Raw genomic sequence first — 27203 nt, 5'->3', positions numbered from 1 at the left:
AATAAATTCAAGTTTGTAAATCCGTCTCCAAATTTTCTAGAAGTACCCCGGTGTAGGCAGTGAAAGGGATTAGTATTTAGTTCAATTAGTCAGCTAGATCCGACTCCGACCCGACGCTGGCCGGTACACAGACGCCCACAACTCCGACCAGCACAGCAGACAGACACGGAGCAGTGCAAAGACATATACAGAGAATAGTCAGTCATGGTATTTCCACTCAACCATGCAGGATAGGGAAGGTAAATGTGAAAAATACACCACAAACAATTGAAAAAAAAATCTACCGAACTACGCCAAAGCGCTTGTTCGAATTACCGAGTAAAATTTAAATTTAAAGTGAGTAATGTTTTTTTTTATTCTCGACTCATTTTAGGTATTAGATATGGAATCTTCCCACGCCGAGAAGACGCCCCACAGGGGTATGCAGAGCAGACGGTGCACCTGAGGGTATGCAGAGCAGGTGAACATTTGTAATTAGAACTTGCAGACAATGTCATGGGAGTCCATAGCTTCGAGGAGATATCTGAGGTAAAAATCTCATTCAATCTTTAGTTTCAATCCTTCACTGCAGCTTTAAATGCAGAATTAAGTTATATATATATATCGCTCACTCCTTTCAACAACGTCATACATCAAACATCAGACTTGATTATTCAGGATATCTTTTTAAAGTTCAAAAATTTAATAAAATGTATTAAAAATAAGTATAAAGACACTTATTGAACTTTTTGCTGTGCAACAGATCTTTTTGGGTAAAACCTGAATGTTTTTTTTTCCATTTGAAAAATATTTAGTATAAGTATTTAAAAATAAAAAAAATTAAACAATACCTTTTCTTCAAAATGCAAAAACATCACTTTATGCCCTGTAGCGGGTGAATATTATGTTGAAAATATGCTGCTTTTGCTGGGATATAGTTTGTACATTTTCTGGTCATTTCGAAAACATGCAGAACTGAAAATTTACGGTTTTTGATATATGACGTTGTTAAAAGGATTGAACGATGTAAATAGATATATATATATATATATATATATATATATATATATATATATATATATATATATATATATATATATATATATATATATATATATATATATATATATATATATATATATATATATATATATATATATATATATATATATATATATATATATATATATATATATATATATATATATATATATATATATATATATATATATATATATATATATATATATATTTATATATATATATATATGTATATATATATATATATATATATAAATATATATATATATATATATATATATATATATATATATATACATATATATATATATATATATATATATATATATATATATATATATATATATATAAATATATATATATATATATATATATATATAAATGTATATATATATATATATATATATATATATAAATATATATAAATATACCCAAGAAATTTGGCCTTTTTGAAAAAACACTTAAAACAAAAAAATAAATATCTCAAATGAGAAATTTTTATCTCAACATAGATGAAAAATAATTGGTATTTTGCATATTTGTAGGGCTTACGACCCGCCATAGGCTGGTTTAAGTCATAACTCTATACATGTGTAAAATTCACAATTTTTACCCATGATTGACTACCACAATTTTTTTTTATATTTCCTACATATATCATTAATCTCATTAGGTTGTACGTGTAAGTACACAACATCCATCTTTGGTTGGATTTAGAAAGCTTTTATTTATCAGAGACCCTTTTGTTTAGATCTATGCACGATATTAACCGGATTATTTTAATACGTTTTTTTAAATTCAATTCTCAAAATTTTATTTTAATTTAATATTATAATACACACATTCTTTCACATGTGAGTTCTCGGTAGCATCTATAGTCGAGTTGAGTAAGCTACCTTTTGCCGAGACATTTATGAAATGCGAAATGAGACGCCTGAAAAGTCGTAAATTTGTTTAAATGTTTTAACTATATTAAAAACTTAAATGTGTGTAATAGAATAAAAGATTTGCTAAACAGACGTTTGTTATATGTGACGCCTTCATTCAAAATCCGCCAGATCCACTTATATAAGATTTTAAAATAAATACTCTATCGGAATGCCAATTGTGGGTTTTATTGTTTAAAATATTTGTATACTGAAAACCCTGCTATATTAACCCTGAAAATTCCGCTATATTCATGGAACTTGCCTTTTGACCCATATCGGGCAATCAAAGACCGTAGATAGGTCAAAAATTGAGATGGCGTCATTATCGGTTTGTGTCTGGTGTTTTTTTTTTAAACTGATAAAAAAAAAACAAAAAAATACGAATATTCTCTATTTCATAATATTTTATCTAATGATAGACAAATCTTTGAAAGATGAATGTTACCCGGAGAATTATGCATTTTTCGTAAAATCGACTTACATGGATCTGGTGGATTTTGAAAGTAGGCGACACATATCAAGGTTTCACAGTACAATTTATTCACAAATCTTTCATATTTAACACGGAACTTTGTCTTCACAGCTTGAATAAGTTATATATATATAACCTTTTACCACCACCCTTAGTGTCTTCCACTTTTGTAACACGCCCTTTCTTTCATTTAAAGTTTAATCAACTCAGTGAAAAGTTTCCAAGGTGAAATGGGATATTTCGCCTTTTAAATAACTTACTAACTTGCCATCACGCGCTTCCCGCAGGATTGGCAGAGGGGATAGAACGCCACACCGCACTGCCTTTCGAAACATTATTCTCTTTCACATTCGTGTATCTCTTCGTATGTATATTATTATAACCCGCCGATTATTCTTCCTGGACTGACCACGCCAAACTATTTCATATTATAAATGCACTTGATCATGCAGGGTTTATCTCGGTCTTCCTCTGCTCCTATTTCTAACCACATCCACCTCGTAAATTTATTATACCGTTCTTTCCTCGTTCATTCGTTCCACATCTTAACACACCTTTTTAAATTTGATGGATAGTGCTTATCTTATATAATAATAATAATCATCATCATCATCATCATCACCATCATCACCATCATCGTCATCATCACCATCATCATCATCGTCATCACCATCATCACCATCATCATCATCATCATCATCATCATCACCATAATCATCATCGTCATTACCATCATCATCATCATCATCGTCATCATCAAGGACACCATCGTCTTCATCGTCATTTATTTATTTATTTATGGGAAAACCAACAGAATATTTATAATAAATAACAACGTTTAGTAAAAATATAATAAAAAAATTATATCCAATTACAGGTTTTCACTTAAAAGTAATTAAAAAAAAACGAATAAAAAGTATATAATATTATAACTTACAGTCTGTTCACAGTTATTTTACCTCTATTTACCTCTAGTTTTTTTTTTGTTTTTAATTATTTATACTGCCAAATAAATCATTTTAAAAAATGGTCACATTTATTTTACCGATAGTTTTTTTTAAATTATTTATACTTCCAAATAAATTATTAAAAAAAAACTTAAGAAAAACAAGATGTAAAATAACTGTGAACAGACTACATTTCTTTGTCAAATAATCTAATAGTCAAATAGTCATCAACAATATTTGTCAAAACAACGTTTTAAAATAAACATTATTGGTGTCCATTTGATCACCATCATCGCTTTTTTTTAAATGTTATTATTATTATTTTATTATTATTGTCCACCTCCGTAGTGTAATGGTCAGCACGCTCGGCTACCGTTCTGGAGGTCCCGGGTTCGATTCCCAAGGGGGGTAAAATAAATATAAGTGATTTTTTCACTGTGATATTTATTCAATATTAACATGGACTGGTACCTGAAGCGGAGGGCTGATCACCTTTCCTTCATATGTAAATGATCAAGAAAACACTGCGTTTATATGACACAGTGCCCTATGCACCATTGGGGTGCGGATAAGGGTTTTATTATTATTATTATTATTATTAGGCTTTCTTTTGATAACGGTTCGTTACAACAGTGTGAGGTAATCCGTTTTATAAAAGTGTCATTAAAATCCGATAGCGTAGTATACTTTTTGGACGTGTGCTTTTGGCTTAGTGGGAGCTATTCTGAAAACGTAACATAATAAAAAAAACAGCTATTGAAAAAATACGAAATACTCTGCTTAACTTTCTTCTAACCCTTATCCGCACCCAATGGTGCATAGAGCACTGCGTATTATAGACGCAATGTTATCTTGATCGTTAAATACACGAAGGAAAGGTGATCAGCCTTGCGTTTATATTAAATAAATATTAGAGTGAAAATATCGCTTATATTTATTTGACCCCTTCTCTGGGAATCTAACCCGGGACCTCTAGAACGGTAGCCGAGCATTCTGACCATTATTCTATGGAGGCGGACAAAACATAACTTTTTTAACTTTCTTGACTTTAATGCACTAAAACAGAAAAAAAAACAAGGTGAAATTTCTCAAATAAATCATGGACAATTAGTCGTTATCAGGCGGAAAAATGGTTAAAAATCATAGGGGGCGATTCGATAATGGATAATTGGACGAGAATTGAGTGTATTTCAAGGACGTGTCACGTCAGCCGAGCGTGCTGGCCATTACACTACGGAGACGGACAAAATTACATATAAAATTACGCAGACGGCCAGTTCATATAAGAAGTAAAAATATTTCAAACCTAAAATTGTAAGGGTGTTTTTTTATTTTTATTTTTATTTATTTCTTAAGTTAGCTTATATTAAAACTAATATAAACTATTATATACATTTACATCATCTTTATATATTTACATTTCCTTACAGTAACTTAGACATTTATTTTTAAATTCTTTCAGACACTTTTCATTCTTCATACATTCAGGCATCTCATCATACATTTTTAAACCCTTATACATCAAGCAATTTTGCGACTCAGCTCTTTTCAATAATGGTAGTCTTATTTTATCCTTTTGTCTAGTAGCATATTCGTGACAATTTTTGTTTAAGACAACTTTATCCTTAAAATATTTTGGTAATTTATCGTGAAAAAATTTATGTATAAATATCAACATATTAAATTTAAGTCTTCTTCTTACAGATAACCATTTTAGTTCATCTCTCATTTTTTTACATTGCTATATTTATTTTTCTTAAGAACTATTCTCATCGCTTTATTGTTTTGGAATAGTCCCCCATACAATTTTCTTCGCCGACAGGGAGGATTATCTTCTCAGTATAAGGGAAGGTTTTGTCCAGCTTTTTGGTAAATGATCCTGTATTATTTCGCATAGCGTCATATTTCTTTCCCCCCATTCCAGTCTCTCGACAAGACTGAATTTACGACATTTCAGGGGATGAAACTATTGGGGAAAAAAATCTTATTTCTTTAATGTTTTCGCAGAAACTTTATAAAATTAAACAACTTTGTTTTAAACATTTTAAAATTATTAATTGATTTGGCGTTTAATTTGTAGAACTCCATTTTAATTAATATATTAATTTAAAATCAAACACAGATCTTTTGAGTCTACTAAGTTATATTTTACTAAAAAAACACATAAAAGTTGATATTGTGATAATTGTATCGCCTTGTTAGGGCATTATCAAACGAATGTCATTCATAAAATTCGTTTGATAATGTCCTAACAAGGCGAAACAATTGTCACCATATTATTTTTTTGTGTTAACAAAATACAACTTAGTAGACTCAAAACATCTGTATTTGATTTAAAATTAATACAAAAACATTTTATTTATTATTAGTACACTTTAACCAACCGCTTTCGAACAAAACCTTGTCATCATCAGGGTTTTTTAAATTCTAAAACATTAAAATACTCATAACATTTTGAGTGTGTCCAAATACTTGTTCACAAAATCTGGATTATCTCCAATAACAGGAGTCATTTTCATATTATTTTTGACATCTCATCATTTGATGAGATATTATAATAGAATATCCATATTCTTCTTCATCTTTGATGAGATGTCAAAAAATAATATGAAAATAACTCCTATAATTGGAGATAATCCAGATTTTGTGAACAAGTATTTAGACACACTGAAAATGTTGTACTTGAATATATATTGAAATTAAAATCTCGCTTCCACACAGTTGTGTCGCGCAGTAGTCAAAGTGAAATTAATCAAATGTTTCAAGTAATGTTTAATTGTATCGGGTTGTGGTCCCGTGGTTAGTGTCGCGGTCTCTGAAGTCAAGTTTCTCGGTTCGAACCCACTCTACCACAATTTGGTACCTATTTCTAATAATGAGCCACTTAGGCTCACAGAAATAGTATGAAATTGAAATATTTGTGTAAATAATAAAAACACAAATATTTCTCTTTTCTTTAAAAAAATATTGCTTTATATTTAGGAAGTGACGTATTCCAGATATGAGTTATAATATTGTAATATTAGTTAAATAGGAAAAGTATATTTTAAAATTCACGTTATTATTTGTCTCACAAAATATTACGTTATTTAAAACGTTATTTATTAGTAACGAGCAGACTCACAGAAGATTTTGTATCTCGGGATATCGAATGTAATACACCCTGTTTCATAATATTTATTAGATATATGTTTGTAATTCAATGTAATATATTTGTATTAAATGTAATGTATATTTTTCTCCCACTTTTCTGCCACCTAGAAGATCACTCGGCGGTAAGTTTAGCTGCAAATAGCAACTCTCCTCGTAGAGTCTCACCGCTTACTAGCTATTTTTTTAATCAACTTGTTCAATTTGGTCAGATATTCTAGTCAGTTCATTTCCTTCTAACCCTTCACCCGCAGCCAATGGTGCATAGGGCACTGCGTTGTAAAGAGACTTTGTCTAGATAGTCAAATACACGATGGAAAAGTATCAAGTCCTGAGCTTCAGGTAGCAGTATAGGAAAATTAATAATTAATTGGTATTTATCTTCACCCTCCTGGAAATCGAACCCGGGACCTCTGTCATGGTAGCCTAGCGGTATAATTTAATTGAAAGGTGTCTATACAATATGTTTGAAAATAGTATTAATATAATCTGGAGCTTAGCAGATGAGTATCTGGAACGGTTATTATTCATATTATTCAGTTACAATCATTAACGGTAATTATTCATATTAGTAACTGTTATAATTATTGATGGTAATTATTCATATTAGTAACTGTTATAACTATTATGAACGGTAATTATTCATATTAGTAGCTTTTACAATTATTGATGGTAATTATTCGTCCGCCTCCGTAGTGTAATGGTCAGCACGCTCGGCTACCGTTCTGGAGGTCCCGGGTTCGATTCCCAAGGGGGTAAAATAAATATAAGTGATTTTTTCACAGTCATATTTATTCAATATTACCCTGGACTGGTACCTGAAGCGGAGGGCTGATCACCTTTCCTTCATGTGTAAACCATCAAGATAACACTGCGTTTATATGACGCAGTGCCCTATGCACCATTGGGGTGCGGATAAGGGTTTAAAAAATAATAATTATTCATATAATTAACTGTTGTAACCCATGTTATTAACGGTTATTTTTAATATTTTTACTGTTACTAACCATACGTATAAAATTAACAGTTATTACCCTTGGTATTAACGGTTATTATTCATATTATTAACGGTTAACTTATTTTTTAAAAAAAAAGGAATAACCCGGATAGCTTCTACATTTAGAGGCTTGTCTGCAGGTGGGATAGTAAGGATAGGGAAGATGAGTGGGAAAAATACATCACAAACACCCAGACTAATTGATAATAAATTTTTCTAGAATTTATTTTGGATTTGGCGGGAATCGAACCCGCGACGCCAGTTTCGCAGTTATAACCCATATTATAAACGGTTATTATCTATAGTATTAACTGTTTTTACCAATATTATTAACGGTTATTTTTAATACTATGAACGGTTATTATCTATGATATTAACAGTTATAATCCATGATATTAACGGTTAACGGTTATTTTTCATATAATTAACGGTTATTTTCTTTAAGGTATTGTTCTGAACGGTTAAAACCCATAAACCGGTTAGTATCTATTGGATATTACATGTAAATCAAGAAGCCAATCAACCATATTGAACATTTAGAACCATTCACAAACATTGTTAAGTATATTGCACAGAATTTGGTATTATGACTTTGTTGATCACGTTATTATTTACTTCATAAAATATTATATATATATATATATATATATATATATATATATATATATATATATATATATATATATATATATATATATATTTATATATATATATATATATATATATATATATATATATATATATATATATATATATATATATATATATATATATATATATATATATATATATATATATATATATATATATATATATATATATATATATATATATATATATATATATATATATATATATATATATATATATATATATATATATATATATATATATATATATATATATATATATATATATATATATATATATATATATATATATATATATATATATATATATATATATATATATATATATATATATATATATATATATATATATATAACTCTTGGGTTATATATCGTGAAAGTCTGATTCCCGGGTCTTGCACCTATTTTCTTCTTCTTCTCTAGCCTTCTGACCTCCACTGCTGGATATGGGCTTCTTCCAAATCCTTCCATTTTTCTCAGTCTGTTGCTGCTTGCAGCCAGTTTCTACCCCCCACAGCGACTATGTCGTCGGACCATCTCTTTTGAAGTCTTCCGACGCCTCTTTTACTCTCCCAAGGTCTCCATCTCAAAATTTTAGGGGTCTATCTTGTGGGGTCCTGTCTTGCAACATGTCCCGCCCATTGCCACTTGAGTCTTGCCACCCGATCCATGATATCCGCTATTCTGGATCTGCTACTAATTTCTTTATTTTTAATTTCATCTCTCAGGCTCAAACCAAGTATGGATCTTTCCATGGATCGCTGTGTGCATTTGAGCTTCTCTGCATTTTTTCGTCAGAGCAATGATCTCTAGTACATATCGCTCACTCCTTTCAACAACGTCAAATATCAAAAACATGATTTTTAAGGATATCGTTTTTAAAGTTTAAAAATATAATCAAAGTATTAAAAATGAATATCAAGCCACTTATTGAACTTTTTATTGTGCAACAGGTGTTTTTAGATAAAACCTGAATGTTTTTTCCTCATTTGAAAAATATTAAGTTAAAAATATGCCGTTTCTAAATTACCTTTTTGAGCCGGTAAATATATAGTTTTGAAAGTTTAAAACTATAGTAAAATGTATTAAATATAAATATCTATCAACTTATTGAACTTTTTACTATGCAACAGATCTTTTTAGGTAAAACCTGAAGGTTTTTTCTTCATTTGAAAAATATTTAGCATATTAAAAAAAAAAACAAAACCTTTTCTTCAAAATGCCCCGTAGCAGGTAAATATTAAGTTTTAAAAAATGAAGCTTTTGCTGGGATATAGTACATTCTCTGGGCATTACGAAAGCATGCACAACTGAAAATTGACGATTTTTGATATATGAATATATCGCTGAAAGGAGTGAGCGATATGTATTCACTGGCAGTATGCAGGATTTTTTAGAACTTAGGATTCTCTGCATTTTGCATGGACTGTTGGAATTGTACCTAAATATTGCATCTTGTTCCAGCGGTGTGCCGTCTCATCAACTATCTGCCACGAGGCTCCTGGGATCTCCTGACAACACGAGGTTCCCGCTAGATGAAGGATCTGGTAGGCACTCATTCCACATTCACTACATTCAAACATAATCGAAATCAGATCTGCAGGCGCTGGTAACAAAAGTGTATAGTATGTGTGAAGTCATGCGATGCTTCAGTATCAGGTCTAGGAATGCGGTGGGACAGCTCTCAATGTACCTCGCTTACTATTAGAGAGAAGGTCTGTCAGGATGCCAAGATGCTTCTGTATCAGGTCTGGGAATGCGGTGGGACAGCTCTCAATGTACCTCGCTTATTATTATAGGGAAGGTCTGTCAGGAAGCCTAGATGCTTCTGTATCAGGTCTGGGAATGCGGTGGGACAGCTCTCAATGTACCTCGCTTATTATTATAGAGAAGGTCTGTCAGGAAGCCTAGATGCTTCTGTATCAGGTCTGGGAATGCGGTGGGACAGCTCTCAATGTACCTCGCTTATTATTATAGAGAAGGTCTGTCAGGAAGCCTAGATGCTTCTGTATCAGGTCTGGGAATGCGGTGGGACAGCTCTCAATATACCTCGCTTATTATTATAGAGAAGGTCTGTCAGGAAGCCTAGATGCTTCTGTATCAAATCTGGGAATGCGGTGGGACAGCTCTCAATGTACCTCGCTTATTATTATAGAGAAGGTCTGTCAGGAAGCCTAGATGCTTCTGTATCAGGTCTGGGAATGCGGTGGGACAGCTCTCAATGTACCTCGCTTATTATTATAGAGAAGGTCTGTCAGGAAGCCTAGATGCTTCTGTATCAGGTCTGGGAATGCGGTGGGACAGCTCTCAATGTACCTCGCTTATTATTATAGAGAAGGTCTGTCAGGAAGCCTAGATGCTTCTGTATCAGGTCTGGGAATGCGGTGGGACAGCTCTCAATGTACCTCGCTTATTATTATAGAGAAGGTCTGTCAGGAAGCCTAGATGCTTCTGTATCAGGTCTGGGAATGCGGTGGGACAGCTCTCAATGTACCTCGCTTATTATTATAGAGAAGGTCTGTCAGGAAGCCTAGATGCTTCTGTATCAGGTCTGGGAATGCGGTGGGACAGCTCTCAATGTACCTCGCTTATTATTATAGAGAAGATCTGTCAGGAAGCCTACATACATGCTTCTGTATCAGGTCCAGGTCTGGGAATGCGGTGGGACATTTACAATCAGTAAGTTGTATGAGTACGTGAGGACGCGAGTCTGTTGGTTCTAGTAGCTGATCTAGTTAGTTGATCTAGTTTTTTTTTCTATTCCGTTGCAGACTTCTACCCGTTCTCGGAGGACTTCTCCGGCGTGCCGAACGGCGGCGCCCCCGGCGCGCCGCTCGGCTGCGGCGCCCGCTGCGAGGGCGCCGCCCCGGCGCCGCGCGCGCGCCTTCCCGGCGCCGGCCTGCTGGACTGCTTCGGCGCCTGTCGCCACCGCCTCGGCCGCTACTTGGCTAAACGAAAGGTCACCATGAATAACTGATCTAATATATAACATTATTTTTTGACATCTCATCAAAGATGAAGAAGAATATGGAAGTCTGGGCATTTACGGGGCTGACGACCGTCATAGGCTGGTTTAAGAGATCACTTTACACACGTGTAACATTCACCAATTCTACCCATTATTGACAACCACGCTACTCACATCTTTGGCTCTATATATAAATGAACCAATTTTGAAACATTATTCTTGAATCACTAGAACTTCACTAGAGACATCTATTGGTGAGATGATTTTGTGAACTTGTATTTGGACATACTCAAAATGTTGTAATATATAACACGTTATTTGTAACCGTTACTCGTAACACGTTACCTGTTACTCGTAACACGTTACCTGTTACTTGTAACACGTTTCCTGTTACTTTGAACTCGTTACCTGTTACTTGTAACCCGTTACCTGCAACATATAACCCGTTCCTTGTAACTTGTTTTTCTTTTTCTTCTAACCCTTTTTCGCGACCGATGGTGTATAAGCAACTGCATCTTACAAACATCTGTGTTATCTTGATCATTAACACATTAAGGAAAGGTAATCAGCCCTCCGCTTTAGGAACTATTCTAGGGTAATATGACTGTCGTCAACAGGCCTTCCGTTCCATTTGAAGAGGGCTCGGAATTTTGTGTCCTAGCTTGGTTTGTGGTACCAATATCCTTCACTAGTTTTATCATGTCCGCCTCCGTAGTGTAATGGTCAGCACACTCTGCTACCGTTCTGTAGGTCCCGGGTTCGATTCCCAATAGGGGTAAAATAAATATAAGTGATTTTTTCACTGTTATATTTATTCAGTATTACCCTGGACTGGTACCTGAAGCGGAGGGCTGATCACCTTTCCTTCATGCGTAAACGATCAAGATAACACTGCTTTTATATGACGCAGTGCCCTATGCACCATTGGGGTGCGGATAAGGGCCTTATTATTATTATTATTAGTTTTATCATGTATTATACCACCTCTCGTGAAAGTTCCTTTCGAACTTTCACGGATCCTGTAATTCCCGTAATTTACGGATCCCGTAATAGACTGTTGACCGTCAATAACCTGATGTCACCGTTCTGTCGAATTCCCAAATAAAATAACCTGTTCTTTGTAACCCGTTCCCTAAAACGTTACTCGGTAACCGTTCCAGATAGAGCAGGGCATCAAGCTGTACGCGGCGCACAAGCAGCAAGCTGCCGTGAAGACGTGGCTGTCCGCCCTCAAGAGCGTGCGGCAGCGCGGGGACAAGTTCCAGCTGCTCGGCTACCTCTACCAGGCGTACATGGACTTCGGGAAGTACAGGTACCAACCTAACCTCACCTGACGTCACCCAACCTAGTACCACGTGATCTAACCTACCTGGTTAGGTAGGGTAACTAGCCCATGACAACAGAGATTTAGTAATTCGAAAGTAGAATCATACGCAAAGAACTAACAATTCACATAACAGTACACAAAACACTCACACGTAAAATCATACACAAAAGAACTAACATTAATAACAGTCCAAAACCAACTAACTAACTAACCAACCAACCATCACGCCGCTTCCCCGCAGGGGTAGGCAGAGAGAATCGAACGCCACACCACTCTGCCTTTGCAAGCATTCTTCGCCTCTTCCACATTCATGCATCTCCTCATACATACCCGACGATTATTACGACTCCTGACCCGGCCGCTTTCAAGTATTTGACATACCTGATTGTGCCAAGTTTTCCTTGGTCTTACTCTGCTTCTTTTTCCAACTACATTCGCCTCATGAATTTGTTAAACCGTTCTTTCTTCACTCGTACGCTCCACATGTCCAAACCATCTCAACACACCTTTCTTTATTTTATCCATAATGCTTATCCTTGAACACTTTTTTTTGGGATAAAACATGCACAACTGAAAGTTGACGATTTTCGATTTACGATGTTGTTGAAAGGAGTGAGCGATGTGCCACGTTTGCAAATGAACAAAAAACACAAAAAATGTCCCAATAATACCACCCACGCTGTTTCCGTCTTCACAAAGCTCCGTACGTAATTTATTACGACTATAAACCGAACATTAGACGTCTTTCGGCCATACTAAATAATGAACATATGAGGGAATACTATAAAGTAGCCGAGCAAGGTTAGCACCACATCCCGTCGCGCTGTGGGCTTTTCAATCATTCAAGATAATGTTCACACCTGTTGAGTTGGTCCCAATACTCCCTAAGGTGATTTATTTTTCACGACTTTTCATGAAATTTTGGGACACTTTACAGCATGTGACATATTTTAAATAAATAAATATATATATATATATATATATATATATATATATATATATATATATATATATATATATATATATATATATATATATATATATATATATATATATATATATATATATATATATATATATATAAATATATAAGTATATATTTTGTCCGCCTCCGTAGTGTAATAGTCAGCACGCTCAGCTACCGTTCTGGAGGTCCCGGGTTCGATTCCCAGGGGGGGGTCAAATAAATAAAAGTGATTTTTTGAGAGAAAAAACCTTCAGGTTTTACATAAAAAGATCTGTTGCACAGTAAAAAGTTCAGTAAGTAGCTTGATATTTATTTGTAATATATTGTGTTATATTTTTTAAATTTAAAAACATTCTCCTGAAAAATTAAGTTTTTTTTATTTATGACGTTCTTGAAAGGAGTGAGCGATATACCATCCGTAGGGCCATCTGATAGAATGAGTAAAATAATTTTCCTGTACATTTTTAGGGAATCCTTGGAGTTTGCTCACCGTCAGCTCGGGATATCTGAGGAGCTGGACTCTCCTTCTATGAGGGCTGAAGCTTACCTCAACTTGGCCCGAGCTCATCAAACATCAGGAGGACTGGAAAGGTATATATACATACATATATTCCACTTCCACTCAGCACTATCAAGTTTAGTCTGAAAAACTGGGCCATGGACAAGAGCCAAGAGATCTGGTCCAACACCTCAGGGATGAAACACGCAAAGGAACTGATCACGCGGTACTCACGGTAATTCACCACAGAAGCTATAAAGCTTAGCAAAAAACAAATAAGGATCCTAACCAGGACCTTGACAGGACACTGCAGACTGAGGAAACACATGTCAAAAATTTCACTTCATGACTCCCCAGTATGCAGATTTTGTATGGAGGATAACGAAACGCCAATCCACATTCTCTACAATTGTGACGCACTCGCTCACAAACGAGGTCACATCCTTGGAGGACCTCTACTGGACTCCGAGAAGGTGAAGCTCCTACCACCAAGACAGGTCGTGAGTTACATGACTCATGTAGGTCTTGGCAGTGAGCTGCAATACAGAGGAAGGTCACAATAGTCACAGTGACATAAGGGATGCAAGATCCCTTGACCCCAAAAAAAAATAATAATCCACTTCCCTTTCTGCTGTTATAATTGATGACTCCATCGAGGGTCTCCAATTAATCGTTGACAGGGTAAATAGGTATTCATCAAAATGGTCGAGAGTTTCAAGTACTTGGGATTGTACGAAACTGAAAATGGCAGCCTTCAAAAGGAATTGGGAGTGCATTTAGGACTCGCAGGGTCCGCATTTAACAGTATGAAGGCTGTCTGGAGATCGGATCTTTACTCGGTGAAGATCATATGCTCCTATACAATGCCTGCATTGCTCCTGTTCTCTTATATGGCTGTGAAACATGGCACCTTACAAGGGCCCAGAGCAGCGTGTACTTAGCTTTGAGAATAGGTGTCTGCGAAGAATTTTAGGTGTGCGGTGGTTTGACTTTGTGAGGAATGAAGAGATAAGGCGTAGGACGCAGCAAATCTTGGTCACAACTGTCGTCAAGAAAAGGCGATTCAGTTGGCTTGGCCATGTATTCCGCCTGCCTCCCGAGAGCCGCCATCAAGCTTGCCTCTTTTTCAAGGCATCGGGTTCACGACCACTGCTGACAATTCATCGACAGCTCTCGTCTGAACTTAGCGAGGCGAACCTGACTTGGGAGGATGCTACGGAGCTGGTGGAAAAGCCTGGAGAGACAGTTTGTGGACATGGAGTTGGAAAATGAAGGATGAAAGTAGACTGAATGCAGTCGAAATTCGATCTCTCAGAAGAATGTGCGACAAAACAATGTATGATACATGTTCGAATAGTGAAATAAGGAAGGAATGCAAAACTGAGATAAGCATTATTGATAAAATTAAGAAAGGTGTGTTGAGATGGTTTGGACATGTAGAACGAATGAGAGAGGAAAGAACGGTAAAACAAATTTATGAGGCAAATTTAATTGGAAAAAGGAGCAGAGGAAGACCGAGAAAAACTTGGCACGATCAAATATGCCAAATACTTGAAAGTGGTCGGGTTAGGAGTCGAAACAATCGGCGGGTATGTATGAGGGTAGATGCATGAACGTGGAAGGGGCGAATCTTTTTTGCAAAGACAGAGTGGTGTGGCGTTCTATTCCCTCTGCCTATCCCTGCGGTGGTACAAGTGGTAAAAAAACAAGTGTTTTTCTTTTACAATATCATCAAGTCTTACCACAAAGTGAATGCCGAAACGTAGTCGTACAGGAAAAAAAAACCAACTAACAAAACGCAAAATGTTCAGGAGAACCATTTAAGTCACTTTTGCTTGGCAAGAAAATAAACATCAATGCAGTTAGTCATGTTTAACAAGTCAATATATTATACTTTCAAGTTTAAAATCCTTTGGGATTTTTTTCAAGGCAATATTAATCTAGTAAGATATCAAATAGTCAATGATCACGTTTTTGTTAAAAATGCACTTGGTGACTTTCTCCTGTATGACTACGATATGTGTGTATTAAATAAAAATAAAATGAACAAATAATAAGAAAACAAAATGTTAAGGTGCTAAAGGTATCTAAAACAATTATGTAAAAATTTATGTGATGATTCTAGGGCCCTTTCGTATGCCAGGCAGTCTCTGTATAACGACTGCGAGGGCTGTTCCACCATGGGCTACGTCCACCTCACAGTGGGATCCGTATCCTTGGAGCTCGGAGCCTTCAGCAAGGCGGTGGACAGCTTCCAGCGCGCACACAAGACTGCCCAGACCACGCGGGACAACGCGCTCCTACTGCAGGTATGCGAGCATATCGACCTACCATACGTAAAGTGCTCTAACTAAATTTTTTGTCAATTTCGAGATATTTGCTATATGTTATCTACAAATATTACTTATAACCCTTATCCGCACCCAATGGTGCATAGGGAACTGCATCAAACTGATGCAGTGCTATCTTGATCATTACTTACATAAAGGCAAGGTGATCACTTTTGCGCTTCCGGAACCAATCCAGGGTAATATTAAATAAATATTACAATGTAAAATCACTAATATTTATTTTCACCCCCCGTGGGAATCGAACCCGGGACCTCCAGCACGGTAGCTAAACACGCTGACCATTACACCACGGAGGCGGACAACATAAACGTAAACAAATATAAAAAATAAAAAATATATATATAAAATAAATTACGCCTAGTTTTCAGCCGTATAAGACGCTATCTACATCTAATTTTCGAAATGAACCGAACTCCTAAAACGCTAACTACTTAATTTTGACAAAGTATAAAGATTTAAAACGATTTAATACATTATTTTAGCGTGTTTTTGAATGTATAATACTAGTAGAGAATTTAAGATAAAACCGTTAATTAATAAAAAAGAATACGTTGATAAAATGTTCTAAGCTCTCTCCTGTAAAGTAACAGATTTGCAGATAGAGGACTTTACGTAGGGGCCGTCGATATGCAGTATCTATCTGCCAAGGTGTTGGAGATGCCCGGCAATGCAGCAGAGCCAACAAGAAGACCAGCATCACCCCCCGCCATCTGTTGTTGACTACCCACAATGACGAGAGCTCTACCAGCTGCTCTCTGACATTACCATTACACAGGGAGGCGTCTTGCCCAACATCTTGGCCATGCTCCAGCCCAAGAAGACCGAGAAGAAGGCGCAATAATATGCCGGCTCCACTTTCCCCCTTTCATCTTTCTTTATCCCGGTCATCCTGACAAGCTAGCTACGCAGGAATACCGCATCTGTTGTCTTCTTCTTTCCATCTTCGCTCCCTAGGTGGAGCATATGGCCAACACGAGACGTCTCCAAGTCACTCTGTCACGCGCCATCTCCTTGGCTTCCTCCCAGGTCAATCCGGCGTCTCGAAGTTCCGCTGAGTATAGTCGGTGAATGGGCGCCGGAATCCTCGGAGTTGGAAGAAGAGACATAAGGGGTTGATGCTCTCAGGTGACATTCCAAGGACATGTCCCACCCATTTCCACCTTCTTCTCTTCAGGACTTCCAGTATGAGGGGCTGTTGAGTTCTTCTCCTCACATCGTCATTCCTGACCAAGTCATACCACTTTATACCCAGTATTCGCCTCAGGCACCTAATTTCAAAACTTGCTAGTTTCTTGCTTTGAGCTTTAGTGAGGTCCCACGACTCACGACATGCCACGACTCGCATCTGTTGTACTGTTACTAAATGTAAACATGAGCCGGTATCTCTCTGTCCCAGGTGTACGTGGGCCTCTCGGAGGTGTTCGGGCGGCTGCTGGACGCGGAGCGCGGCGCGGCGCACGCGGCCCGCGCATACGACCTGTCGCGCTCGCTGCAGCCGGGCGACCTCAACACGCGCCACCACCGCGCCGCGCTGCTGCAGATGGCCGCCTCGCTCCGCCGCCAGGGGGAGCTCGGCGACGCCCACGACTACTGTACTGTGAGTGCATAATGTCATTCAATATTACTATGAACAGTACATTATCTCATTCACGACTATCGTACTGTGAGTGCATCATCTCATTCATGTCTGCTACAATACATTGTATGTGCATTATCTTATTGGCGACTACTGTGCTGTAGGAGCATTGTGTCATTATCGCTTTCACACTTCTGTATTGTTAGTTATATATGTAGATACAATTATATCATAGAGTATCATACTGAAATCACATTATTTCATTCACGATTACTATACTGTAAGCACATTATCTCATGTACGACTCCTGTACTGTATGAGAAATAATCTCAATGATTAAAGAAAACACTTCGTTTTTTACCACTTGAGTTTTATTATAGACTACATGTTTCTGAAGTTAAACTTCCATCATTCAGGTCTGTATAATAACTTAAATATAAAATATAAAATTGTTCAAACTGGCCAAACTGCGAGAAATTTAAAGATTAGAATTAAAGAACATCATAGCGGTCTTGTTAGTAATTATTTTTCGGAATTTGCAAATCACATAATATATACTAATCACTCATTTCACTCTCTTAAATTAAAATTATTACACCTTGTTCCATATAAAGGCCAAATTATGAATTATCTTGAAAATTTAGAAATACAAAAAAAACTTAATTCTAATAATAATTACAATGATTAAAGAAAATACTTCGTTTTTTACCACTTGAGTTTTATTAGACTACATGTTTCAGAAGTTAAACTTCCATCATTCAGGTCTGTATAATAACTAATAATAATTTATTAAATAATATATTGTTTCAAAATTCTTCGCCATTGCTTTCCATTTTTCCTTTGTTTTCAAATTCCGTCCCTTGACTAACCCCTTCCCCTTACTTTCCCCTCTCCTTATTTATAGAACAATTTTATATTTTATATTTTAGTTATTATACAGACCTGAATGATGGAAGTTTAACTTCTGAAACATGTAGTCTATAATAAAACTCAAGTGGTATAAAACAAGTGTTTTCTTTAATCGTTGTAACATGTCTTACCACAAAGTTAATGCCGAAACAATAAATAAAATAGAAATAATCTCATTCAAGACTACTAAACTCTGAGTAAATTATCTCATTCACGACAATTGTACTGTAAGTACATCATCTTATACCAGACTACTGTGAACATAGGGTTGAGTTAGTGCTGTTGACTTGCAGGAAGCTATGAGGCTTTCCACAGTGGCGGGCGATCAGGGCAGCTATGCCCGTGCAGTCCGCATCACAGGCGACATTTACAGGAGGAAATGCGACATAGGAAGAGCGCTAAGGTAAATTTAAATCCCCATATATGAATTTTAATTCCACAACTTTAGTATTATAAGGGCAAATATATATAACGAAGCAGGGTACCAAAAGATCCTAGTTCCATACAAATGTGAACTGGGATCTTTTGGTACCCTGCTCGGATCATGTGTAATTTTTTAATGATTGCTATAAGAAAAGTTAACTTTTTTCATTCACAGTATCTATCTGAACATTACGCAAGCTCTGAAGGAGAGGTATTTAAAAGACACATTTTCGTGAAATGATTTTTTATCTGAAATTGAATTTATTTTTAAACAAATATCTAACTGTGTTTATCCCAAAATACTATTATATTTTAGTAGTTTTGTGTTTTCGACCAACACCAGGAAAAAATACTAGAATCGGTCATTATTTGGGATGAATATTGTTGATTTTGTGCACACCTAATAAAATGGACCATTTTTGCAAAAAAAGTCTTTCAAAATTTCAGCATACATATGGTATAAGGAAAAATCTCAGCACTAAAATTGGTTTGATATATATAGTATCGTTGGCGTATTTTCAGGCAGTATGAGGTAGCCATGGGGGCTGGCCAGGCCATGGGAGACAGGCTAGCACAAATGGAAGCCATGGATGGAGCTGCGAGATGCCTTGAAGCACTGAGGTAAAAGAAACTTGTACAATCCTCATACTTTGCCCAATCATTTCCCTTAAGATGAAAACTGTTGTACGGTAACGTGATGGACGATTATCAGTAAAAGGTTCCTAGTTTATTATATTTAAGTAACTAGGTATTTTCCTTCCAAATTTGTGTATTTTTTATAAGAATTTGTGTATTAAAATTATATTCACAAATGTATGCGAGAAGAACAAATAGACGCAGACTTTTATTTTGATTGCAATATTGTCCCCACCACATGTAGCTCCTTTAAAATCGTATATAAAGGGTGGAGGACCAATATTTGTGTGCTCAGATAAGATTACAATTCAAACGTATATACGTCGCTCTCGCTCTTCGTGTCTACTGGCGTTGCTTTGTTCTTTTCGCCCTTATAACTTTTGTAATTTTGATAAATAAACAATTGTCTTCATTTGAGCGTTTCCGTCTTCCTCATCATGTGTTCCAGTACCATTAGGTAGCTCTAAGTGAGTGACAGCTTTTAAGGAGAGACTAATCTAGAATGACGCTTGTCAGACTATGTGGGTATTCCCACGGTTGAGGGATGTTTTTGTCACCACTGTGTCAGCAACATATCCACATTCCTCACAAAGACTAACTATCATGCTACTTCTTTGCAGGGGTAGGTAGAGAGAATAGAAAGCCACACCAATCTGTCTTTGCAAACAATCTTAGCTTCATCCACATTTACGCATTTCTTCATACGTACCCCGCCAATTATTTCCGACTCATGACCTGAGTTTTTCAAGTATTTGAAATATTTGATCATACCAAATTTACCTCGGTCTTCCTCTGCTTTTTGCAACTATTACCAAACACATTGGCCCCATAAATTTGTTTTACTTTTCTCTCTTCACTCATATGCCTAAACCATTTCAACACGCCTTTTTTAATAATAAGATATAAAATGCTTATCTCAGCCTTGCACCCTTCCCTTATATCACCATTGGAACATCTACCATACATGGTTTTGCCGCACTGAGAGATTGCATTCCGACTACTTTGAGTCTACTTTCATCCTTATTTTGCTAACTTCATGTTTCACTGCCATACATAAGGAACTCCGTTGTGTATCGCCAGTTTAATTTTCGCTGATAGGTTTTTAATTAGCCATAACAGAATTCAGTGCACCATTCACTCTGTTCCCAGCATTCACTCTCCTTTCTATATCATTATCGATCTTTTCGTCCCATTAATATATAATATATATTTTCCAGGTTACAGCAGAAAATATGTAACTGTCGACCTCTGGAATTCAACACCAGACTTCTGGAAGTGGCCACGTCAGTAGGAGCAAAGGTAAAAACATTTTTTTGAACTGCTGAAATGCGAGTGCTTAGATGGTCAGCTGGAGTGTCCCTTAGAGACAAAATACAGAGCCCACGCATTCGTGGAAGCCTGGCTGTAACAGGCATCAATAGTAAGGTAGAGGAAAGGCAATTGAGATGGTATGGGCACATAGATGCTGCAGTGAGATAACATGATTTGAAGCCATGGCCTAGGTGACGTATATGATAGAAGGACCTATAACCTGAGGATGAGGATAGCTAACCCCATCAGTCTACAAAGGCGAAAAATTGGGATGAAGCTAGGAAGAAGGTCATTAAAATAATTGGCTTTCAAGAGGGCTCTGTCAGGAAGTCTAGATGCTTCTGTATCAGATCCGAGAATGCGGTTGGGAGAGCTTTCAATGATCATCAAATTTGCCATCTTTAACACTGATTTTACCATTTTTAATTTAAGTTTTACTAAGTTTTCCATGGACAGCTAGACGCACCAATGAGTCCATTCGCAGGAACTACGCTTGTATGGCTTGACTCTGGCCGATATCTGTATCCGACGGATTCTCCAGTTCTTTGGACACGTTGGACGTGGCAACGAGGATAGCCTAGAACGACTAGTTGTGATCGGTAGCCTGGAGGGAAAGAGAGGGAGAGGAAGATCCCCCACACGATGGACCGATCAAATTAATGCAGCAGCAGGCACCTCGGTGGTTGGAGCGCTACGTGCAGCGCAGTCAAGGGATAACTGGAGAAGAGTCATTGCTTCTGCAAGGGTCACAACCCTCAGCAATGAGGATTGAGACGGAGAAGAAGTTAATACCACTATTTCTTCTATAAATCTATTGTGATACGTGTTTCAATGAATTCTGTATTATTTTCAAACACCGTATATATGTGTCATAATAGATTTTAACCTTTCCGGGAGTATGGACGTAAATGAAAGTCGGTGCGAATTTTCCTCAAAGGAGTATCGACGTTTATGAACATCGAAGTCTGTCTGTCAGTTGGTATGATGTAACTTGTATAGCAATGACATCTGTGGATACTTCTAAGTAATTTTGTCATAAAACTAAACCTCGAGATAGTGAGTTGTATTTTTTAAAATTATTTTTATATAATTTCTATGTTCATAATACATAGATTTAGTGGAAAAATATAATAAAAAAAATCATGTAAAAAGAACCCACTCCCCATAGAAAGTCGGACATCAATTATTGTACTCCCTAACTAACTAACTAACTAACCATCACGCCGCTTCTCCGCAGGGGTAGGCAGAGAGAATAGAGCGCCATACCACTCTGTCCTTGCAAACATTCTTCGCCTCTTCCACGTTCATGCATCTCCTCATACATACCCGCCGATTGTTACGACTTCTAATCTGACCACTTTCAAGTATTTGGCATACCTGATCGTGCCATGTTTTTCTCGGTCTTCCTCTGCTTCTTTTCCCACTAACATTCGCCTCATAAATTTGTTTTACCGTTCTTTCCTCACTCATTCGTTCCACATGTCCAAACCATCTCAACACACCTTTCTTAATTTTATCGATAATGCTTATCTCAGCTTTGCATTCCTTCCTTATTTCACCTCTGCACATCTATCATCGTTTTTTCGCACATTCTTCTGAGAGATCGCATTTCGACTGCATTCAGTCTACTTTCATCCTTCTTTTGCCAACTCCATGTTGCAATTCCATACATTAGAGTTGGAACCAGGACTCCGTTGCGCACTGCCAGTTTAGCTTCAGCTAAACTGTACTCCCAGAAAGGTTAATATACCATATAGTGGTATTTACTAAGTAAAAACACAAACTGACTGCCGAATCAATGCAAACTGATTATTCCAAATCAATAAAAACTGATTTTCCCTTGGAAGAGAGGTCTGTCAGAATGCCTTCTAGACGGTTCTGTATCAGATCTAAAAATACAGTTGGAGACCTTTCAATGACCATCTTTCAACACTTGTTTCTCTCGCTCCCTTCAGCTCCTAGTGCGGACGGTTCGCAAGCGCCTGGCGGGGATCTACTCCAGCCTGGGGGACGAGGAGGCCCGCGCCCAGCAGGAGAGTCTGGCGGACACGTGCGCCCCGCACCCCGCCTGCCCGCAGTGCGGCGGTGCGCTGGGCACCTCGCCCGCTGCGCTGGAGGCGCTGCCATGCTCGCACATACTGCACGCCAGGTCTGGCTACCATCAATATTTTGAATGCTTTTGAACAAATCTGGGTTTGGTTATATTTTTTTTATTGATATCTCAACATAGACAAGATAAATATGGATGTTTGGGTGTTTACAAGGTTTAGGACCTGTTTGTATACAAGTGTGACATTCACCATCTCACTTGTGGTTGACAATCACACTACTCAAATTTATGATGTTGGATTTCTGCTTTGTTTTTTTTTTAAGGAATATCCCACAAAACTTTTATTTAAAATGCCTGTCTGCAGATAAGATATTTAGGAAAGGGAAGGTATATGTAAAAAACACATCACAAACACCTAGACCAATTTTAAAAAATTCTTGAATTCATTTTGCAATTGGCAGGAATCGAACTCGCAATGCCAGTTTTCGCGGTCAAGTGACTTCCCGACTACGCCATGGCGTCTGTCATCCTTTCACATCCTTTTTCACGTGTGAGATCTATCAACTGTCATAGGCTGGTTTAAGTAATTGCTTTATAAACGTGTAATATTCACAAATACTACCTGTACAAAACTTAAATCAAATATGTATAACATGTCATAAATATTTTGCCTTACAGGTGTGTGGCTGACATGATGAAGAGGAAGAACTGCTCTACTCTCTCCCGGGGCTGTGCAGCTTGCCAGTCTCCCTCTAGAGCCCTCCTAACCGCCCCCACCCATCACGACCTACAGGTATCTGCATACAGTCACTCTACAGGCATACTCCAGGTGTCCCGCTCAAGGTCTATACTACACAATGAACAGGAAGAGGGAGAGTTCACCTCAAGACCTACGTGAGTCATGTTGCTCACAACCTGTCTTAGTATTAGGAGGTTCACCTTATCAAAGCTAGTAGTGGTCCTCCAAAGATGTGACTTCGGTTGCGAGCAAGTGCGTCACAGTTATAGAGAATGTGGGTGGGTGTTTCGTTATATTCCATACAAAATTTGCAGACTGGAGAATCATATAGTCCAATTTTCGACATGTGCTTCCTCAGTTGCAGTGTCCTGTCAAGGTCTTGATTTTTCTGGCATAGTAACCTCAAAATTCCTGGTTACCAAAGGGTCAATATACAAGAATACGAATCGACAACCTATTATTACATTAGTACATATTCATTAAATAATTGCACCCATTTGTAAATCTCCGGCATTGCGCCTGTGCGAGGGTTGAGTCCCATCACGTGACATATTGAAGGTTAAATCTAACTCGCATCTAGACGTAACATTGTAACCATGACTTACCCAAGATGAAATAACTGTAGGTTTTGTTAAAATCCTCACAAATACAAGTTCCGGAGACAGGAGACCTGTCTTCTGCCCACACCTCGTCAACCCCATGATAAAAATAGTGAGGACATTGGTAACATTTATGGTTTACCAAGCTAGGGCACAAAATGCAAACCCTCTTCTAGTGGAACGGAAGGTCTGTTGACGAGATAAGAAACTATCACAAGAGGTGGTATTATACATGATAAAACTAGTGAAGGACATTGCTACCATAAACCAAGCTAGGTCACAAAATGCCCAACCCTCTTCTAGTGGAACGGAAGGTCTGTTGACGGGATAAGGAACTCTCACGAGAGGTGGTATCATACATGATAAAACTAGTGAAGGACATTGGTACCATAAACCAAGCTAAGATGAAAATACCTAACTGTCTTCTAGTGGAACGGAAGGTCTGCTGATGACAGTCAATAGTCCACCTTCTCCTGAGGAGTGCAACGTGGTTTCCTCCCAGCAATGAGCAAATGCTGACAAGTTCCTGATTGGCCCACACTAGATTATCCCTCCTGTTCCCAACACAGATTTAAATGAAAAAATATTCATTTAGTTAGATAAAAGCAGAGTGAACGCTGTTAAAATGCGCTCCTTCAGACGAATGTGTGGAAAATCATTGTATGACAGAATTAAAAACGACGATATAAGAAAGGAATGTAAGGCTGAACGAGGAATAATTGGAAAGATTAGGAAGAGTTCTTTGCGGTGGTATGGACATGTGGAGCGAATGGATAGCGAGAGAATGACTAAGAAAATATATGTGGCGAATGTGAAAAGGAAAACAGAACGTGGACGACCGAAAAAGACTTGGCACGATCAGATCAATCAGAACCTAAAATCTAGCGGTGTCAAAAGTCTGCGTAATCGGAGGGCATGTATGACTAGATGTATGGATGTGAAGGAGGCGAGGAGTGTATGTCAGGACAGAAGAGTGTGGCGTTCCATCCTCTCTGCCTACCCCTGCGGGGAAACGGCGTGATGGTAGTAGTAGTTGTAGTAACAAAAATCCATTGATGATCTACAAACCTTGTACATAATAAGCAAAGTAAATAATAAATGCATTTCCCAACTCTCCATTTGCCTTTTAGGACTTGTCACTAAAATTTTACCAACAGCCACAGAAATAACTCTTGTGTTACAGGAATTCTTCGCTGCCCCCTCTCTTCCACATTCATTGCGGGCCTCCAACCTGACTCTCAACTCCGACACCAGTAGCCATCAAGTCACTTCGAGTGTATGAACAAACATTTTCATAAAACATCTTCAAATTCACCCTGAAAATATCACCAATGCTGTATCATAAAATATTGTTATCATCAGTAAAAATATTGTAAATGCACCTTAGATATATATATATATATATATATATATATATATATATATATATATATATATATATATATATATATATATATATATATATATATATATATATATATATATATATATATATATATATATATATATATATATATATATTCGAAATTGTCCGTATATCACAATTTTTTTAATGAATTATAGCAAAAAAAGGTATTAAATAAACGAAGAATTAAAAATACTTAGTACATTCCAAAAAAAGTTTTCACATAATCTACAAATAATATATTTTGAATTATTATATAATATTATATGTGTCCGCCTCCATAGTGTAATGGTCAGCACGCTCGGTTACCATACTAGAGGTCCGGGTTCAATTCGCAGGGGGGTTAAATAAACAAAAGTAATTTTTTACTCTGATATTTATTCAATATTACCCTGGACTGGTACCTGAAGCGGAGGGCCGATCACCTTTCCTTCATGTGTTAACGATCAAGAAAACACTAGATTTATATGATGCAGTGCCCAATGCACCATCGGGTGCAAATAAGGGTTTGACGATGAAGAAGACTTTGATACAAATTCTTCACATCAGACTTTAACATTTAAATATGACGTTTCATACATTTGCTGATTTGCGGACGATACATATCGCTCACTCCTTTCAACAATGTCATACATCAAAAAACTCGATTTTTCAGGAGATCGTTTTTATAATTTAAGAATATTATAAAATGTATAAAAAATAAATATGAAGCCACTTATTGAACTTTTTACTGTGCAACAGATCATTTTAGGTAAAACCTAAAGGTTTGATCTCCATTTGAAAAATATTAAGTATATTTAAAAAAAATAATTATACAATACCTTTTCTTCAAAATGCAAACACAACAGTTTCTGCCCTGTAGCGGGTAAATATTAAGTTAAAAATATGCCGCTTTTGCTGGGATAAAGTACATTTTCTGGGCATTCCGAAAACATGCACAACTGAAAATTTATGATTTTTGATATATGACATTGTTGAAAGGAGTGAGCGATATGAGTATTTTTAATTCATTCTTTATTAAATGCTTTTTTTGGCTATAATTCAAAGCATTTTTGTGGTTTTATGGATAATTTTTAAAAATATATAAATCTTGGATGAATTCAAGAGCCATGTAATGGATTAATTATTATTTTTCTTGTCTCACATCTGCGAAAAATATTTATAAAAATTTATTCTAAAAAATATAACACAAATTCACTGTTCACAGCTAATGTGCAAAGGCAAATAGCCGCAATTTAAAAACAGTAGTTTTAAGATAAACGAGTTTACAGTTAACTT

At 36.5% G+C, this 27203-nt stretch overlaps 1 protein-coding gene across 1 annotated transcript; it reads left to right on the top strand.

Moving 5' to 3' along the window:
- The first annotated feature begins 373 nt into the window (after nucleotides 1-373).
- LOC148309980 (43 kDa receptor-associated protein of the synapse) lies at nucleotides 374-25883 on the top strand. The gene is made up of 13 exons (XM_088259201.1): nucleotides 374-528; nucleotides 9630-9712; nucleotides 10937-11124; nucleotides 12294-12445; nucleotides 13896-14018; nucleotides 16052-16235; nucleotides 17674-17874; nucleotides 19056-19165; nucleotides 19708-19806; nucleotides 21039-21120; nucleotides 23088-23281; nucleotides 23861-23975; nucleotides 25704-25883. The coding sequence occupies exons 1-13, from the start codon at nucleotides 491-493 to the stop codon at nucleotides 25800-25802; spliced, it is 1668 nt and encodes a 555-aa protein (XP_088115327.1). The 5' UTR covers nucleotides 374-490; the 3' UTR covers nucleotides 25803-25883.
- The last annotated feature ends 1320 nt before the right edge of the window (nucleotides 25884-27203 follow it).

This window comes from Brachycentrus maculatus, unplaced genomic scaffold (assembly GCF_059751285.1).
Source record: "Brachycentrus maculatus isolate JH-2025_06_01 unplaced genomic scaffold, ASM5975128v1 h1tg000114l, whole genome shotgun sequence".
In the NCBI taxonomy this organism is placed as follows: Eukaryota; Metazoa; Arthropoda; class Insecta; order Trichoptera; family Brachycentridae; genus Brachycentrus; species Brachycentrus maculatus.
Note: the sequence above shows the minus strand (reverse complement) of the source record. Positions and strands in the feature narration are given on the sequence as shown.